At 48.0% G+C, this 14,569-nt stretch overlaps 1 protein-coding gene across 1 annotated transcript in view; it reads left to right on the top strand.

The window, feature by feature from the left end:
• The window catches only part of ANKRD44 (ankyrin repeat domain 44), a 259,546-nt gene that overhangs the window by 183,728 nt on the left and 61,249 nt on the right, over positions 1–14,569 (top strand). The window contains exons 11-16 of the mRNA XM_080669556.1: positions 265–347; positions 1,717–1,780; positions 3,877–3,945; positions 5,684–5,824; positions 7,373–7,453; positions 11,475–11,586. Coding sequence (XP_080525682.1) covers positions 265–347; positions 1,717–1,780; positions 3,877–3,945; positions 5,684–5,824; positions 7,373–7,453; positions 11,475–11,586 — 550 coding nt within the window. The remainder of the gene's footprint in view (positions 1–264; positions 348–1,716; positions 1,781–3,876; positions 3,946–5,683; positions 5,825–7,372; positions 7,454–11,474; positions 11,587–14,569) is intronic.

The following is a 14,569-nucleotide window of genomic DNA, read 5'->3' as shown; positions in this document are numbered from 1 at the left end:
CACAGAATGTTTACGTGAAACATTTTCTTCACATTATTAGGGGCTTTTACTTCTGATTGAGGTGCAGGACTTTATGGCTTTAAGGTAGAAAATGAGAGCATCATTATTTCTCGAGTGGAAGAACTGCAAAATTATTTCAGCCAGGAGTCCCTGAGCGAGGTGTGTGGACTTGACTTTCGGCAGAGGACACCTGGCAAGGTCATTGTCCTTCTGCATGGACCCTGCGAGCTGTTCCCGTGAGCTCTCTGTTTCCTTCCTCCTCAGGTGTGGGATCCATAGCATGTTCCCCTTACACTTAGCTGCCCTCAACGCGCACTCCGACTGCTGCCGGAAGCTGTTGTCGTCCGGTAAGTACCTCCATCGCCAGCGAGGAGGCTGGATGTGTCCTGTGTGAGCCACGTGGCTTCCCGTGTCTGGTCATCGCTGCCTGTGCTTCGTGTCATTCATTCATCACCTGCTCTGGGCAGCTCCCAGCAGTCCTGGGCATTGTCGCTGCTGGAATGTCAGCATTGCTGTCCCCGAAGGAGAGTTTTGTCTGTTTACTAAGGTTATTAACTCGGGTGATCCAGAGTCAGAGACAGGCAGCAGTGGCCACAGCTCACAGAACGTGGGTCATAAATGGAGAAAACATCTTTCAAGCTTAAAATGGTAGCTTAGCATTTAATACTTTTCAGCCAAGGAAAGTGTCCGAATCTCCCCCCACCCCTTGCCCCCATTTTTTTAAAAAAAAATATATTTTATTGATATTTTACAGAGAGGAAGGAGAGGGACAGAGAGCTAGAAACATCGATGAGAGAGAAACATCGATCAGCTGCCTCCTGCACACCTCCCACTGGGGATGTGCCCGCAACCAAGGTACATGCCCCTGACCGGAATCGAACCTGGGACCCCTCAGTCCGCAGGCCGACGCTCTATCCACTGAGCCAAACCGGTTTCGGCCCTTGCCCCCATTTTGACAGTAGAAAATGTCATATGACCTTTCCACTCCGTGGGCTCCAAAAAATCACCATGGTTGATCCCCTCCAATTAGGTCTCCTTTTTATTTTTTTTAATGCGGGCCTGTTGGGAACCAAGAAATCCCTTCTGGTTTGGAGCCTTGCTAATCTTTCTTATCACTGCTTCTGCCAACCTCCATGTATTCAAAGGCGATGGAGTTCTGCAAGGCAAAGATTGTTTATGAATTAATTCAGCAGATATTCCAGAAGCGTTTTACCCCTTTAAGGACTTTCCCCGAGGTTGATCCTGCTTCCACTGCTTTTGGCATGTCTAAAAAGCACCCCTGCATGAAAGCACGTTTCCCAAACCTCAGACCGACTGACAGCTGATAACACGTTAAGAAACTCTCTGTGCCGGCATGTTGGGATCGCTCCTTCCGTGTTTTCTCCGTGTGTCCTGTCCGCTAGCTGTTGCCCTGCTTACCTCCAATGGGTTTCCATAAATGTCTGTCCTGGGGTTGAAATATGGGGCTGTGGCTCACGCAGAGCTGAATGTGAAAATAAATTCTTCCTGCCTTCCCGGTTCTTCCTATAAAATCGCCAAGCTTGAGCAGTTCCCATTCGTTTGTTTCCATGACAACTTCTTTCTGACTACAGTTGCTTTGCATTCTGGTTTTTCTACTAACTGATTTTTCTGTCTCTGCAATGTTTCTTGTGGTTTAACTAGGACAAAAGTATAGCATAGTGTCCTTGTTTAGTAATGAGCACGTGCTGTCTGCAGGCTTTGAAATAGACACCCCAGATAAATTTGGAAGAACGTGCCTTCATGCCGCTGCTGCAGGAGGGTGAGTAGTGAGCAATTTCAGTTATTTCCATTTCTTAATGACGAATGCATCTCACTGGACGTCAGTGGTCTGTGATTCAAAGGCCGTTTCCTTAGTGAAATGGGTCAGAACCATTTCTACCAACACCAGATAGCACGGGGTTGCATTTCCAGATTTACTTGCGTTATTGTCCTTCCAGAGAAAAATTTTAGCCCATCTCATCTAGAAATAGTTTTTCTTTTGTTTTATTCTCTCTTTCTCTTTATTTTCTTTCCTTTCCGTTGTTTTTTTTTTTTGTGTTTTTTTTTAATTGTAGATTTTCACCCTGTAGAATATACATCTCCTTGGTACTCCCTACACTGAAAGAAAATAATTTGATCGAGGGAATCCAAGATTGAGTTCATTCACAGACATTTTGGTCCTTATTTTTAAGTCTTCGTAGTGGTTAAATGTGAACAACGCTTAAGAAAACCCGAAGGATAAGAAAGAAGTTTAACCTTTGCCTTTTTTTTTAATAAGGTATTTTTTTCATCAGATATACTCCTTTTGATATCAGTGGTTAGATTAAGGCTCTCATCAATATATTTTGATGTATGACCACACGTCACCCAAACCTGGCCTTTCTCAGATGGCTTTGTTTGGGTAAGATGTTGGTTCTTCATCAACTTCCTAATCCTTGAGAACCAACACTGCTCCTCTTATCTGTATATTAGAAGGGGGTAGACTGAAGCTATAGGGCCCCTTATTTGCATGGTTTCCTTCTGAAATCTGAAATCTAGTTTTATATTCATAATTTTGTATTATTGTTTTTATTTAAAAATCTTTACTATTGAAAGTATTGCATATGTCCCCTTTCTTCCCTATTGATCCCCTCTAGTCCACCTCCACTCCCCCCGCCAGGCCTTCACCACACTATTGTCTATGTCAGTGGTCGGCAAACTCATTAGTCAATAGAGTGGCAAACCGCGGCTCGCGAGCCGCAGTTTGCCGACCACGGGTCTATGTGAAGAACTTCCTTCTCCCCACCTCATTCCCCCCGATCACGTGAGCTCTGTGAGCTCCACACCTGGGATCTGTCTGCCTCTGAGCCTCTGGCTTCGTGCAGGAAGGACAGGTGCTTTATATCAGCGGGCAGGCTACCCCAGCTCAGAATGGTCTCGAAAGTGTTCATGTTTTATGGCTAAAACAGCTAGTTCTCCGAGAAGGGTGGCTGTGACGAGTGGGTGTGGGGTGGAGAGAGCCCTGCTCAGGCTTATCATGAACGAGATCATTTTTCTTAGTTAAATGATAATAAAACAGTAAATCCCAGGCCACTTCTTAGCATTCTAAGTTTAGAACAATGATGGATGGTTGTCTCCTCTGATGCCCACATTTAAAAAAATATATATCAGACCTGTACAGAAAGCAGCAGCACACCATTCTGAATCCACGTCTGAAACTCCTATTAAAATTAATCTTTAACTGCACGCCCTTTGATAGGAAAATTCACTTTGGCGGGTCCTTTGCTCTCCACTAAACATGATTTATTGCTGCTGCGAATGACAAAGGAGTGTTGGAAGATCACTACACTCCACGCATTTTTCTCAGCCGTGGCTCCACACATTCACTTCCCGGGACCACAAAGGCAGGGAAACGCAGCTGTTTTATTTCCCATTAGGGAGGGTCTGGGTCAGAAATGGTGGTCGCGGCGAGTTCATTCTGCCGTGATGAAGGGTGATGCTCTCCAGTCTGGCTCGTCATTGAAAGGTGACATGATCCTAGGTTTTATCCTAAAATCCTCTTCCGAAACCACACTCTTGATGGTTTCAGAAGAGGATTTTAGGATACGTGACGAGACCACCACGGGAAGATCTCATCATATAATAATCATTAAATGCCATGGTCGTGGAATTGAAAAAGTTTCATCGAGCTCTTTCACGTATTGATTGTTCAGCTTTGAAAAAACAACTGTAGGAACTGTAGGTCCTTACTGCGGCCTTGCTGTGTGCTCAGGTTATTGTTAGAAGCTGAAGCTGGAACTGTGGTTTCCCTCCACCCGCTCTCTGCGGGACACAGGTCTTCCTGAGCGCGCCCCACAGGTCACCGGCGCCCCTTCACGATGTTTTCTGTCTTTTCAGTAACGTGGAGTGTATAAAACTCTTGCAGAGCAGTGGAGCGGATTTCCACAAAAAGGACAAGTGTGGGAGGTAAGCAAACAGGGAACTCTGCTTCCGGTGCCTAAATGAAAGCAGCAGGGAGCAGTCCATCTGGAAGTCATGTGATGCTGTCATGTGATGCTGTCATGTGATGCTGTCATGTGATGCTGTCATGTGATGCTGTCATGGTAAATAGGGGGAGCTAGCTGGGGAGATTCCATCCTCAGAAGGGAGTCCTTCTTGGAGCGGAACGCCAACAAAGCAATAAAAACATAAGCAATCCAACATGTAAAATATTTATAATTTCCCTTTTTTGGACTAAAAAGGAGTGAATCAGGTGGTCAAAGAGCCCATAAATTGCCTACAAAATATAAAATAGTACTTGAAAATTGATAAATGGCACTTGACAGAAAGTGACTCTATTTCTAGCAATCTGTTTGGCTAGTATTCCCTGAACATTGTCTGGGCACACCAGATGGACGGTTAAATAATTGAGGACTAAAAGTAAGTAATAGAAAACCTTCTATTTCTGCTCTGCGGTATGCTTCCCAAGCGGCTGTGTCTTCTAAATGTTACTCACTTGGTTTCTCATAGTAACTCCATGAGGTACATGGAGATGCTTATTACCCTTTGTAATTAATGAGGAAACTGAGCCAGAGAAACTAACCGAGTTATCCACGGGCACGGGATTTCAGAGCTCGAGCGGACCTGAGGTCCTTGTAGCCAGAAGGGTGACACCCCGGCCTGGCGAGGGGATGTGGTTGGGTCTGGCCTGCAGATCTGTCCAGACCAGAAGCCAGGGCTCCGGGTTCCGTGTGCATTGTTCTTCCTACTAACCTTATAGTTCAGTGGAGAAGATGAGACGACACCAACAGCTAACATCAAGGCAGCACGGGGTGAGAGTTCCAGGGAGGCCCAGACAGGCGCTCCACGATCTCAGACAGAAGAGAGAGAACTTCTGGCTGAGTGGGGTTTTGATGGGTGGAATGCTGCTCCCTGCTGCATTCCAGGGAAGAGAGCAACGCGGCAGAGTAGAGGGGAGTGTGAACATGACAGGGAAAACCTCAGGTCATTTCGTTTGGATTCAATAATGGGCTCATCTAGGGGAGAGAGAGACACTCCGTGAAGGTAGATCGGGACCAACTTGGGGAGATCTTCAGCTTCACACGAAAGCTTTGTCGGGGGAGGACCAGAAGTTTTAGGATGGGCTTGTCATATGTGGCTATCGGGCCTTAGAAAGCCTAGTTCAGTGGTCGGCAAACTGCGGCTCGCGAGCCACATGCGGCTCTTTGGCCCCTTGAGTGTGGCTCTTCCACAAAATACCACGTGCGGACGTGCACGTACAGTGCGATTGAAACTTCGTGGCCCATGCGCAGAAGTCGGTTTTCGGCTCTCCAAAGAAATTTCAGTCGTTGTCCTGTTGATGTTTGGCTCTGTGGACTAAGGCGTTTGCCCACCACTGGCCTAGTTCTTCATCCAGAACAGCTAGAACGTCCGTGGAGGTTTGATTCGCGATCAGGAGGCTAGGAGGGATGGCACTGCAGCGTTTCATGTGAGCAGTGACGGCGACCTGCGCCAGGACAGGCACGCGGAGGGGAAGGCAGGTGCGGGTGGGCGGCCTTGTCTGAAGCCTCCGTTTCTGTAGCCTCACTGCAACTGACCGTCACGGAGGCGCCTCCCCGGCCTCCGCGCCCTGGGGGACCAGGAGCCTCCGCACCCCTGGGAAGCCCGCCCTCACGGGGTCTGGGTGCGGCCTGAGGGAGGTCACGCCACTCCGCTTGTGTTCCAGGACCCCTTTGCACTATGCAGCTGCGAACTGCCACTTCCACTGCATCGAGACCTTGGTGACCACGGGCGCCAACGTGAACGAGACCGATGACTGGGGCCGGACAGCTCTGCACTACGCGGCGGCTTCCGACATGGATAGAAAGTAAAGACAGCCTTGTCCCTGTGTCCCCTGGGGCCGGGGAGTGGGAGGGGAGGGGTGGCTCATTTCCTTCATTCTGCCTCAAGGATGCTGGGATGCAGCATCTCCCTCACCCAGACCGAGGGGGTTAGAGACACTGGGTCCCCGGCCCCACCCCGCCGCTCCCCATCCTGCTGTCTTGGTGTGTGATGATTTCATGTCACTGCACAACTGCGCCTCTGTTTTCGGGGTGGAACGCCAAGGGGAGCAGTCAAGCCCAGGTTTTCAGTCCATTCAAAACTCTGTTGTCATTTACTTTGTCATCTGCTGCAGTTTTCATTGTCACCCTTAAGTGCTCCGTTGGCTGTGAAACGTACACGTGCTGATAGGTGTGTCTCGAGTGGAAAATAGCCATCCATGCAGCAGCCCAGGAGCCTCAGAGGCAGTGTCACGTGTGTAAAGCAGGCACTGCTGTTCCACGTGGGTGTGGATGCCCTTCCAGGAGCTGGCGGGCAGGAAGTCTTGCCCTGGCCGTGTTAGGAGTCTGGGTGGCTGGGAATGGGAAGCAGAATGAAGTGACCTGGTTCAGGGGAAAAGATGGGAGAGGTGCCCGCCATGTCTGAGCTCGTTCTCAGACGTAAGGACCAGGGCCTCCTCCGGAGGAACAGCTTTCAGTGGCCTTGTCTGCTGCCTCGTGCTGTGGGGCTGACTCGAGGTCAGTGCTGGAGAGTGCTGGAGAGAACCGTGCATAATGTACAGGCTGTCCCCCCAGAATGCATTTGCACTTTGAGTGACTATAAAGTCGGTGTGTATTAACATACAGTTCATTTTTCAAAATTTAAAAGAATCTAGAGAAATGAATAATTTTTTTTTTTTGTCAACGCCTGTTTTCAAACTGTTGACGTTCTGGCCCAGGCACTGCTGATAACGCAGACATCAAGGATCATTTTGTTCCGTAGTTGTGCGCCCTCAGGTGTTAAACTTTATTTTTTCTGTTTCCCCATAAAAAAAAGTTAGTGGCACTTCAGGATAAATTTTCTTTGTTCATAGCTTCGTCTGGCTTCACTCATTATTTCAAACCAGTTAAACCTGGAAAGGAGTGAAAATCGAGTGAATTGTCAGCTGTTAAAGCGTGCATACATTTTTTTGGGGAGACACCCCATAGATCCTCAGTGAAAACTCTGTAGTACTTATTTCTTTGGGTTGGGAGAAAAATCGTTGAGCTTTAAATAGCACCGAAGTCAGCCGAAACCAGTTTGGCTCAGTGGATAGAACGTCAGCCTGCGGACTGAAGGGTCCCGGGTTCGATTCCGGTCAAGGGCATGTACCTTGGTTGCGGGCACATCCCCAGTGGGGAGTGTGCAGGAGGCAGCTGATCGGTGTTTCTCTCTCATCGATGTGTCTAACTCTCTATCCCTCTCCCTTCCTCTCTGTAAAAAATCAATAAAATATATTAAAAAAAATAAAAATAAAAAAAAAATAAATAGCACCGAAGTCATTAGCAACTTGGCCATTGAAACACTAACTGTAGTTTTTTGTTTTTTTGTTTTTTCTTTTCCTCACGGCGAGAAGTAAGAGCACCTTAGGAAACACCCACGAAAATTCCGAGGAACTCGAAAGAGCCCGCGAGGTGAAGGAGAAGGAGGCTGCGCTGTAAGTGAGCCCCTGCGTTGCCACGGGGCCAGCCTGCTATTGGGGGTTTCACCTGGGATCCTGAGGAGGGGATGTGGGCTTGTCAACGAAGAAGACACTGCTCTTTTAACACATCCGCCAGCTGTGCCACTCTCCCCCAGGGCACTCTTTCTAACATGGTGAGCGTTGGCACGGCCACGGCTGTGATGGGTCAGCGGCTTTTGGAACCAGACATGTCTGAACTGTCATTTCTGACTCTGCCAGGTACCAGGTGCCTCGGGCAACACCTTACCAGGGGTGGGCAAACTTTTTGACTCGAGGGCCACAATGGGTTCTTAAACTGGACCGGAGGGCCGGAACAGAAGCATGGATGGAGTGTTTGTGTGAACTAATATAAATTCAAAGTAAAGGAGCGGAGGGGAGAGCAAGAGAACCGGATAGAACAGCCGGATCCGGCCCGCGGGCCGTAGTTTGCCCACGGCTGCTCTAGGGCCTGCGGATAACTACTTAGCGGATTCTATAAATAAATGCGTTGAGATTTCCATGGGAAATACACCATTGTACTCCCCTCTTCATCCCCAACACACAGGTCAGCATTCACAGCCCCCTGCCCTCGGCCGCTGCTCCGGCCCCTCCTCCCCCTGCCTCTGCCCGGCTATTCCTGTGATGGGGTGGGGGTGGCTGCCACCCCCAGGGGTATTGATTCCCGGGAAGCCCTAGTGCTCCGTCTCTGGGAGTCCTTCCTGCACAGTGACAAGCTTGTGCCGCCCAGCGCGGTGACCAGCACTCAGCCGGTGGTCAGTAAGTAGCTGGTAAATAGCTGAGCAAACGAATGAACGGTGCCCACGCTCTGTGTCTCAGGACCCAGTGGATGTAGTGCCCCCAGGCTGCACACACACAGCCCTTGACTGGCTCACTCTCTTCTCCATGCTAGGGCCTTCCTCCTGCCCAGGGGGCTCTCCCCCACTGTCAGAACCCGGGTCTAGAGCAGGCGTCCTCAAACTACAGCCCACGGGCCACATGCGGCCCGCCAAGGACATGTATCTGGCCCGCCGGGTGCCGCTGCCTGTCCTGCTTAGCAGCCGACGCGTCCCGGGCCCGCAGTGCGCATAGGAATTTGTTCATAGTTTTTTTTTTAAACTATAGTCCGGCCCTCCAACGGTCTGAGGGACAGTGACCTGGCCCCTGTTTAAAAAGTTTGAGGACCCCTGTAGAGTTACAAGTGAGAAGTTGTCTACAGGAAGTAGAGGGATGTAGTTAGAGGGTGGCTCTGGTGCAGGATCGGGACGTACGTTTGAATCTGGGTGGCAATGGGAAACACTGCTGGGAGTAAAGCAGAAGGGCCAGGTTTTACTCTAATTCCCCACAAGTTAAATAATCAGATTAGAGCCCGGCTGGCGTGGCTCAGTGGTTGAGCATTAACCTATGAACCAGGAGGTCACGGTTCGATTCCTGGTCAGAGCACATGCCCAGGTTGTGGGCTCGATCCCCAGTGGGGGGCGTGCAGAAGGCAGCCAATCTATGATTCTCTCTCATCGTTGGTGTTTCTCTCTCTCTGTCCCTTCCTCTCTGAAATCAATAAAAATATATTTTAAAAATGATCATATTAAAGACTGGAATTTTAAGCCATCTCAGCAAGTGCTCCTTCTCTGGGAAATGCAGGCTTGCCGGCCAGAGCAGTCTGCTTGCAGCTGAGGGAGAGGGAGGGGCAGGAGAGGCGGGGAGGTGGCCACCCGCTGCCCAACCGCTGCCCAAGAGCCCTTTTATGCAAAGAGCTACTTCCCCCCTTCCCCTCCCCCCTGTCCCTCCCCACCCCTGGCCTAATGTGCATCTCTTGATGTTGCAGCTTAAGTGCCAGAACTGCCCTGGGGGAAAAGATAAGCATTTCCAGTTAAAACTAGTTAATCACTCTCCCATAAAAAACACAACACACAGAATTTTCAAATTCTTTCCAACTGCTGTTATTTCAGTAGCACTGTTGGTAGTATGGGTCAGGTATATTCTGGATTAAATGACTCTTTGGGAGTAATTCCAAGTGTTTTCCAAATTTCATATTCAATCGGTCAACGGATTTTCAGAAGCTGGGGTTGTGCGTCCACAGAAGGCCATTCCTACTGGATGTTTTATCTAAAGAGCCAAATTCGGTTTACAGTGAGTCATACCTGCAACCCTGCCCGTGCGCATTTTATTACCCAAATCAGAGAGGCCTTCCGGATGAGGCCCAAGTCACCAAAGGCAGTATGACGTCAGGGCTCCAGGAATAGCCTGGCTTATTATTATGGAGTATTTTTATGGATAAATCATGTGACGTGGAGGTATTTGGTTTTAAAAATGTATGTCTTCCATCAATTTTTCTAGAAATTAAAATGTCATTTTAAACAGTCTCTGTCTGTGATCTATTTTTCTCTTTCTGGCATTTGCCAAAAAGACAGGTAAATGTCACTTTAAAGCTCTTCTGCACACTACAGAAATTTTCCTTTGGAAGTGCTTATTTAAAGTGTAGGCTTTGGAATCTTACAATTTTAATTTGATATGAAATTGAATCTGCTTGGTGTTGTGAAGGAATTGTTGGTCCCACTGCCACAAAAATAAAATTGAGCCCTGGCCGGCGTTGCTCAGTGGTTTGAGCATCAGCCTGTGCACCAGAGGGTCACAGGTTCGATTCCCCGTCAAGGGCACGTACCGGAGTTGCAGGTCCAATCCTCACCCCAGTCGGGTTGGGTATGAGAGGCAACCAATCAATATGTCTCTGTCACATCAATGTTTCTCTCTCTCTCCCTCCCACCCTACTCCCTTCTACTCTCTCCAGAAATCAGTGGAAAAAATATCCTCACTCCTCAGGTGAGGATCAAAATAATAATAAGATTAAATTGAAATTACAGAGCAAGTGGTGTGGCCGACTTATTCCATCTTTCCCCAGCAGGACTGTTCCACTTGCGATAAACCCTGAACAGAACTGGTTTCATCCTCGAGGCCTGTGTCCTGGAGTTTGGGGCTCTTCTGGAAAGGGGAGCCACACGCCTTCCTCTAACCCAGTGGTTCTCAACCTTTCTAATGCCGCGACCCTTTAATGCAGTTCCTCATGTTGTGGTGACCCCCAACCATAAAATTATTTTCGTTGCTACTTCAGAACTGTAATTTTGCTACTGTTAATGAATTGTAATGTAAATATCTGTGTTTTCCGATGGTCTTAGGTGACCCTGCTGTAGAGCCTAAGACCATCGGAAAACACAGATATTTACATTACAATTCATTAACAGTAGCAAAATTACAGTTATGAAGTAGCAACGAAAATAATTTTATGGTTGGGGGTCACCACAACGTGAGGAACTGCATTAAAGGGTCGCGGCATTAGAAAGGTTGAGAACCACTGCTCTAACCTATTCCAAGGGTTGTGGCTTTTTCAGAAAAATGACAACTTTGTCATGAAAGGCTTTTAAAATGTATTAGTTATAATTTGCTTTAGCCTATCTTCCTAGGGGTGCAATTGGAGTCTTTTTCTTCATTTGTGGTGACTGACTTTCACCCCTTCGTTTAATCCTTTTATTGTTTAGGCTCTCTCAGTTCTTCTTTGTTGTCTTCTTACACTTTGTAACTTTCATTTTCCAACCTTTTGATCTTGGAGTCTCCAATAGCCCGGTGGAAAAGAGCCCCCTCCCAGGCTGGCCATGGAGCTCAACCCTGACTAGTCAGTGGGGTTGATGACAGGGAGGGTCTCCACCTTAGGATGGGAAGAAAAAGAACCGAATGACCATCTTGTTCCTAAAGGCTTTCCTGAATTCTAGAATGGCACTTTTAAGCTGAAATAACGGGAGCTACAGAAAACACACACACACATACATACGTACATACATACGTACATACATGCATATGTACATACATATCTTCCAGGACACAAATCCTCATTGCTGTCGGATTTTTAAAGAAATATTTAAACTCACAAGGTGCTCTGTGGAGCATTCATAATAGGAGGGAATTCGCATTCATGATCTCTTTGGATCCAGAGATGTTTCCTGAACTAACCTCATCCCTACACTTACAGATGCCTCGAGTTTCTGCTGCAAAATGACGCCAACGCCTCTCTCCGGGACAAGGAAGGCTACAATAGCATCCACTACGCGGCTGCCTATGGCCACAGGCAGTGTCTGGAATTGGTGAGTTGCTTTGTCTTGTCTTGTTTTCTCTGACACACACACACACACACACACACACACACACACACACACACACGGACGCACCCAGACCAGACAGTGCTGGTCTTCATGTCTCAGCAAAGGACCTGACTGCCTAGTTAAGTTCCCCCTAGAAACCACCTTGAAGATATTCTGTGGTAAGTGATTAAATTGTTTAACTGGATCATATGAGATTTCTTGGTTCCTTTTCTGTCCATCCTAATCTTAGAAGTGGCTGACAGTGAACTCTTTCCTACATTAATTTGGGCTGAGAATGTAAGACCTGTGTATGGACACAGTGTGTATGTTAAAGATCATTTGGACGTGTCAGGTAAGCTCAGTATACATTTCTGGAGGCGCACGTAGCGCCCCCATATTCAGGAGCATTGTTGTAAGATGACCCACATAATCGTGAGGCATGTGGGCTTGTTACAGTCCAGTGTGTAGTTTAGGGAAAGAAATTGGCAAGGGTACAAACAAATCAGAAAGCACTGGAATTCCCAAACCGTCAGAAATTTCAAACCTGTCGGGATCAAGGAACACTTTGGGGTTTGGAGTCTGAAATGCCTCTGCTGGTATAGGTCAAAAGAGACACAAACTCACATGCTCCCAGGAACCGGAAATGTAAAGTAAAGGAGTGAAGTAAGCCCAGGCATGCAATAGGGAGTGGTGGGGATTGTGGCAGATAGCGAGCACATGTTCTGTCTGAAGGGAGAAACAGCTAGGCAGCCCCAGCTCACGGAGACCAGGTGGGAATGCATACCTGGCGTTGCCAGACTTCCAGCATCCCAAGAGGAGGTAGAACTCTAGACTCCGTATGTGACACTGGCTGTTTAGAAAACCCTGTGTGGGCTGGGAAGAAGAAAGGTGGATTTGTGGCTGAATTCTCTCTGCTGGCAACCACTGGCCATCTCCAGAGCATCCCCCTCGTTCAGCTTCACCAGGATACACGGGCCAGCCAACCTCCCCATCTTTGGTCTAATGATAGGTGTCACCTTTGGGGACTGGCCTCCCAGCGCTTGTCCATGTTTCTTTAAAAGCAGAAGTCCCGCTGTCAGTCATGTAGAGGGGTCTGGGGGAACCTTGCTCAGTTGCACAGCCAATTGAGAGAGGCAGGAGGCAGAAAGCAGGCGAGCCGCGGTGCCCGCGCCTGCGGGGCAGTGACTAACCGATGCCCCCGCTTGTTCCTTTCCCTGTGGCTTTGCTGCCGGTTTCCAGTGGTTCTGATAGGGTCATTCTCACTATTGCACACAGTTGCACTGGTTCCTAAAGGTCACCCAGTTTGGAAAGAAAAGGGTGATTATTCTAGTGGGCTTTTTGGTGTGGCATTTAGTGGTGAACGGTACCTCCCTTCCTAACCCTTGAGTACTTCCAAGCCTTCTTTCCTGTGGTTCTTGTGGATGCTAAAGATGTCCTTGTCGGACCTCGGGCGTGGCATTTCCGCTCTAGTTTTGATTCCATTATAGTTCTTCCAGTGACGGTGGCTGCGTAACAAATCACCCCCAACGTGAGTGGCTTGACACAACCGTCATCACTGTTTCTGTCCCTCAAGAACTCAGGAGTGGCTTGCTGAGTAGTTCTAGGTCAAGGTAACCTATGAGATGAAGTCAGACAGTGGCTGCTTTTCATTGGTTTTCTCGAGGAAAACCATGCCCTGATTGGACATAGGAACTTTTATTACAAAGTTTGTTGTTGTTGTCTTAGTAACTTGGGCTGGTGTTGTTTTTTTTAAAAGCATAGTTTATTGAGGGACAGAGAAAGAGAAATATAGATGTGAGAGCGGTATTTCTGCATCACCACCCCCCCACCCTCCCACCTCCGCACCGGAGATCGAGCGCGCAGCCAGGGCAGGTGCCCTGACCGGGAATTGAACCAGTGACCTTTTGGTGCATGGGAGGGTGTCCAAACAACTGAGCCACACCATCCAGGGCAGCTTGTGCTGTTTTTTTTTTTTTTTTTTTTTAAATATATTTTATTGATTTTTTACAGAGAGGAAAGGAGAGGGATAGAGAGTTAGAAACATCAATGAGAGAGAAACATCGATCAGCTGCCTCCTGCACACCTCCTACTGGGGTTGTGCCCGCAACCAAGGTACGTGCCCTTGACCGGAATCGAACCCGGGACCTTTCAGTCCGCAGGCTGACGCTCTATCCACTGAGCCAAACCGGTTTCGGCAGCTTGTGCTATTTTAAAGAATGTTCCTGTAACACTTCCTGTCTATGTAAATAATATATTGCACATTATTTTTATTTGTCAGGAAAGCTACCTCAGGGCCCTTGTGTCTGTTAGCCAATGACAAGGGTTTCTGTCCGCCAGAATGTTTCACAAGTTCTGTTTGCTAATGAAAGTACCCCTTTGATTAGATCGACACTTGCTCTGTGTGATTTACAAAGAGATGATGATTCTTGGCAATTACAAGACATTCAAACATCAGGTGTCAAGGGGAGGAGGGACGAGGGTGGGGGTGAGAGGTGGGGTGGTAATTGATCTTAATTGGCACTGTCAGCTGAAAAGGACCAGATTAGCAACATAAATTGATAGAAATGTCACCATTGTTTGCTTTCAGAAAAGAACCCCAATGGGTCATTTATAACAGGGATGGGAGAGAAATTCTCCCGTTGTCCTGAATTATTATAGTTATACAGAAAGTTCTGTGTATTTCCATTGTGAAATGCACCCTAAAATTCCTCTTCGGTAGTTCCGATAAGCGAGGATCCAGGCTGTAAGCACCCTGACCCTCCTGTTCAAAACAAGCAACCCTAGGCTCTCCCTGGGAGTGGCCTTGGAGAGCCACACCACTGTGGGTGTCTGCTCCCACCCCTGGCCATCAGTGTGGGGAAGTTGGAGGAGGGTGGGACCACCACCAGTAGCATTTGTTGTCTGTTCATCACATGCCAGGAATTTTGCATTCATTATGCCATTTAATTACTTTTTCTTTCTGTTTTCTTGAGAAATACTTGATATA

This window comes from Plecotus auritus (genome assembly GCF_963455305.1).
Source record: "Plecotus auritus genome assembly, chromosome: 5".
Taxonomy (NCBI): domain Eukaryota; kingdom Metazoa; phylum Chordata; class Mammalia; order Chiroptera; family Vespertilionidae; genus Plecotus; species Plecotus auritus.
The sequence above is the reverse complement of the archived record's forward strand: the minus strand, read 5'-3'. Positions and strand labels throughout refer to the sequence as shown.